Source organism: Palaemon carinicauda, unplaced genomic scaffold, assembly GCF_036898095.1.
Source record: "Palaemon carinicauda isolate YSFRI2023 unplaced genomic scaffold, ASM3689809v2 scaffold1982, whole genome shotgun sequence".
In the NCBI taxonomy this organism is placed as follows: Eukaryota; Metazoa; Arthropoda; class Malacostraca; order Decapoda; family Palaemonidae; genus Palaemon; species Palaemon carinicauda.
Window position 1 is genome coordinate 7,501 of NW_027169570.1, and position 5,000 is coordinate 12,500.

The 5,000-nt window shown below is 44.1% G+C and overlaps 1 protein-coding gene across 1 annotated transcript in view; it reads left to right on the top strand.

Annotated features, from left to right (window-relative positions):
• Positions 1 to 223: 223 nt before the first annotated feature.
• The window catches only part of LOC137635918 (uncharacterized), a gene marked incomplete at its 3' end in the record, with an annotated part of 5,035 nt that continues 258 nt past the window's right edge, over positions 224 to 5,000 (top strand). The window contains exons 1-3 of the mRNA XM_068368360.1: positions 224 to 331; positions 1,256 to 1,595; positions 2,145 to 5,000. The exon at positions 2,145 to 5,000 is cut by the window's right edge and continues 258 nt beyond it. Of these exons, the coding sequence (XP_068224461.1) occupies positions 224 to 331; positions 1,256 to 1,595; positions 2,145 to 5,000 (3,304 nt within the window). The remainder of the gene's footprint in view (positions 332 to 1,255; positions 1,596 to 2,144) is intronic.

The following is a 5,000-nucleotide window of genomic DNA, read 5'->3' on the forward strand; positions in this document are numbered from 1 at the left end:
TCATATCGATGTTAACGTCATGGATCTAATAAAGAACTATATGTGCGTATCAAAATTGTGTTTCTCCATCATTCACGTTAAGCAATAGAAAAATAGTGCATTAACATCGTTCAATTAAATTGTTAAACTACCATCAACGACTCACGCTGAAATTCTATAATAACTCTTATACGTGAGTCTTAAGAAGTGGAATTACTGCCTGTTATAAACAACTACAGACAAGATGGCGTCGTCTGATGAGACTGTTCAGAATAGTGCTCCCGACGAAAACTCGGGTACGACAGTTGATATTCGAACATTAAAAAATAAATTGAGATCATCACTTGGCAACGTAACGAAAAAACGCAACGAACTCATAGGCCTCATGTCAAATCCGGACAACCTGCACTTGGTGAAAATGTGTCTAGAAGAATATAGCGAAGCTTTCGATAAGTACAAAGAAAACTTCAATTGTGTCATGGATAACATCTCAGACGAATTGGAGGAGGACCAGGAATTGTCCAGATATGATACCAAGGAAATTAGCATTCTGCAATTCCGAAACCATACTGGTGAATGGATAGCTATAAACGAAAAACGACTTGAAGAAGACCTGGTGAGTCTTTTAAGCCGATCTGGTTCAAAACGTTCTTCCCTTCCTTCTGGCAAATCGGCTACGTCCGAAAAGGTTCGAGCCAAAGCACGCCTCGCCGAGTTGCTTGCCGAAAAAGAACTTGTGACAAAGAAAAAGGAACAGGAGGCAAAGACAGAAGAGATTCTATTGGATATCGAAATAGCCAAGACTCGAGCAAAAGCACGTGTTTTTGCAGAAACCGAAAATGACATTGGTGACGACAATGTTGGTAACAAAGACAATGAGACACATACCAGCATTATTGTGCAACGAGCCAACCATCAAGACGTGAATGTTATGGTTGCTGGACCTAGTGTAGCTGCCCCTGGAATTTGTGCGAGTGAAGGTGCTAACACGGCTAGGGGTGGCAATATGGCTAACCAGGTTATACTCCCTGTCACCCAGGAAAATAGTGCCAGCTTACCCAGTCTAAATCCCAGCACTGCACAAGAATTTGTTCCCAGAAATTCTTCAGAGACTGTTACTAACACTCTTGCAACTCCAGTCAACGCTTCGAATGCCAAGTCATCAACGTTTCCAAATCTAGAACAGTATACGTATCCGCCTGTAAATATACCTGTGAACAGTAACTTTGGTGCACCCTATCCACTGCCTAATTCACCTCCAGTTAACACCATACAGCAGCAGATTAGTGGTATCGCCACAGCTCTAGCTTTGCCTGCACCGCAAGTTCCCAAGTTTACCGGTGATCTTCTGGAATACAGTGACTTCATACTGGCGTTTGACACCAGGATCTCCTCTAGAACAGCCAGCAGCAGCGACAGACTTTACTACCTTCTACAGCATACAGACGGTGAGCCTAAGGACCTCATCAGCAGCTGTATATACATGCAGGCAGACCAAGGATATAGTCGGGCAAGACAGTTGCTACAACAAGAGTATGGTGATCCTTATAAAGTATCCCTGGCATACTTGAAACAACTAAACGAGTGGAAGCCGATAAAACCAGACGAAGGGAAATGTCTGAAAAGATATTCGCATTACTTGCTAAAATGCTTCAGCGCCATGCAAACACTTACTCACCTGGCTGTTCTTGATCATGCACCGAACCTGCAGGTGGTAGTCCAGAAATTGCCAAGTTATCTCCAGAATAAATGGCGCGAAAAAGCCACAAACCGCAGACTCCTCGAGAACAGGTCTTCGTGCTTTGGTGACATTGTCCAGTTTGTTATTAACGCAGCAGAGTGTGTCAATGACCCAGTGTTCGGGAAAGAAGCAATGCATAGAGAACTGAATTCTAGTAAACCATCAAAAGGGAAACCAACAGAATCTGCATTTGCTATGCAAGTTAATCATGAGAGCCAAAGTAGAACTCGTGGTTTTAGGTCGCCCTCCTGTTTTTACTGCAGCAAAAATCACGATCTGGATAACTGTGCAGATTTCAGGCAGAAATCTCTCGAAGAGAAAAGAAAGTTTATTATAGAGCAGCGTAGATGCTTCAGTTGCTATGGTCTGAATCATACATCGAAGGGGTGCATGAACAAGCGAAAATGTCACAAATGTGGCAAAGGTCATCCTACGGCCATGCATATAGATGGCTTCAAACTACCTTGGAGGTCGGACTACTCGGACAGATCTTCATATTCTCAAAACCGTACAGAGGAATCCAGCCAAAACCCTCCAGATACCGCTACCAGCAACGTTATTTCTCATGACTCCTCCATGGTTCTTCAAGCAATAATACCTGTTCGTATAAAGCAGAGGGGGACCAACCGAGAAGTTCTCACCTACGCCCTCTATGACCCAGGAAGCACAGGGTGCTTCCTATCAGAAGAACTGAAAGATGACTTGCAAGCTTCCGGTGTTCAAACAAATCTGCGTCTGAAAACTATGCATGGGGAAAGCATAGTCAAAAGCTACCTTGTCCAGGATCTCGTCGTCAGTGATATAAACAGCCAGAACGGTATACTGCTTCCAAAAACGTATTCCAGACAAGAAATTCCAGTGAGCCATGATCAAATACCCCGTCCAGAACTGTTACGACGCTGGCCATATCTTCACGACGTGGCAAAATTGATTCCTGAAATAATGCCAGAAATAGACATCGGTCTACTGATTGGCAGTAATTGCCCACTAGCAATGGAGCCTCTGAAAATCATATCAACAGACGGCAAAGGCCCATTCGCTCTGCAGTATCGTCACGGATGGACAGTCAGCTCCCCGGTAGAAGACAACAGCGTAACGTCTACACATCGAGTAAACAGTAATCGCATTGTGACCGAGGACATTGAGCAGGCTACTGAAATTCTCTCCCCAAACAGAATACTGAATATTCTGGAAAGTGACTTTATTGATAGCCGGGTAGCAAGGTATCCTGGAGAGAAAGGATTGTCTCCAGAGGACACTACATTCCTGAAGAAGGCTGAAAGCAATGTCGTGTTTAAAGACGGTCACTTTGAGATCCCTCTCCCTTTCAGGAATCAGAACTTAATGGTGCCAAATAATAAGATCCTTGCAATCAAACGAGCACTCTATCAAAAGAAGAAAATGCAAAAGGATCCCAAGTACCACTCCGACTACGTCAACTTCATTGACAAAATACTCGAGAATGACTATGCTGAACGTATCCCAGACTCCCTGCTCACAGCCAAATCTGGACATGTGTGGTACCTGCCCCATCATGGAGTGTACAATCAAAGAAAACCAGATAAAATTAGAGTGGTGTTTGACTGTAGTGCAAAATTCAATGGAATATCCTTAAACGATCAGTTGCTGCAAGGGCCTGATCTCACCAATTCTCTGATAGGTGTTCTAACCAGATTCAGAGAACACCCGATAGCCTTCACTTGTGACGTGGAGTCTATGTTCTACCAAGTGAAAGTACCCAAACACCAATACAACCATCTCAGATTCCTCTGGTGGCCAAACGGTGACATATCAAAAGAACTCGAAGAGTACTGGATGAAGGTACACCTGTTCGGCGCAGTGAGCTCACCAAGTATCGCCAACTACGCACTTAGACGTGTCGCAGATGAAGGAAGCAACTTAAGTTCAGAAGTCGCCCATACAATTAAACGGAACTTTTACGTCGATGACTGTCTAAAGTCTGTACCCAGTGCCACCGAAGCCAGTTCTCTGATTGCGGAACTGACTGCCGCCTGCCGGGGCTGTGGATTCAGACTGTGTAAATTTACTAGTAATGACGTCTCTGTCCTAAACACAATCCCAGCTGACGATCGATCAAAAGAGTTAAAGACAAGAGACATCAATTATGACCCTCTGCCTACCGAGCACGCCCTCGGAATACTTTGGGTCGTCGAAACAGACACATTTGGCTTCTCAGTGTTGTTGCCAGACAAACCACTGACAAGAAGAGGCATACTCTCCATAGTATCATCCATCTATGACCCCCTTGGTTTTGCTGCTCCATTTGTGCTGCTGGCAAAGCAAATACTGCAAGACCTCTGCAAAGAAACCAATCTCGCCTGGGATGACGAAGTGCCTGATGATTACCAGCGACGTTTCAAACAATGGATTAGTGAAGTCCCGAACCTTCAGAAGATAACAATCCCGAGATGTCTGAAGTTACCACAGCAAGCAAAAGATACGACTTTTCAGATGCACGTTTTCTCAGATGCCAGTACATCTGGGTATGGCGCTGTTGCATACTTAACCTCAAACGAGGGTGGATGTTCGAAAACTTCATTTCTCATCGGAAAAGCAAGGGTTGTTCCATTGAAAGCAACATCTATCCCACGGCTTGAACTCACAGCGGCTGCTGTAGCTGTAAATTTAGGACAGAAAATGACCCTTGAGCTTGATCTCCATCTCAACGAAATCTGCTATTACACAGATTCAACGACAGTCCTTTATTACATCAGAGCTGAGAGAAAGCGTTTTCCAGTGTTTGTGGCCAACAGAGTCCGTCAAATAAGAGACTTCAGCAGCGCTAACCAGTGGAAGTACGTTAGCACCGATTTGAACCCAGCAGACATTGCATCACGTGGAGTAAGTTCTGCGATATCGTCAGACATGACTCGTTGGCTGGAAGGTCCGGATTTCTTGAATATGCCGGCTTCAGAATGCCCTGCAAAGATGCACCCCAGCAGCGAACCGCAGGTTACAGAAGAAGACTTAATGTCTTTAGTTACTACAACTACATCAGAAGAAGGATCACCATTTATGACTTTAATCACATATTTCTCCAGGTGGGAGAGACTGAAGAGAGCAGTAGCAGTATTCATAGCATTTTTGGCTTTCTTACAAAACAAAGAACAAACTATAAATTTCAGGACCACACAGATCATGCAAAAGGCTGAAAAGGCAATCGTTTGCTTTATACAAAAGATCACCTTTGCAAACGAGGTCGAGAAACTCAAGAAAACAACCACGAAAGAAGACAAGAGAGAACACTCGCTACCAAAAA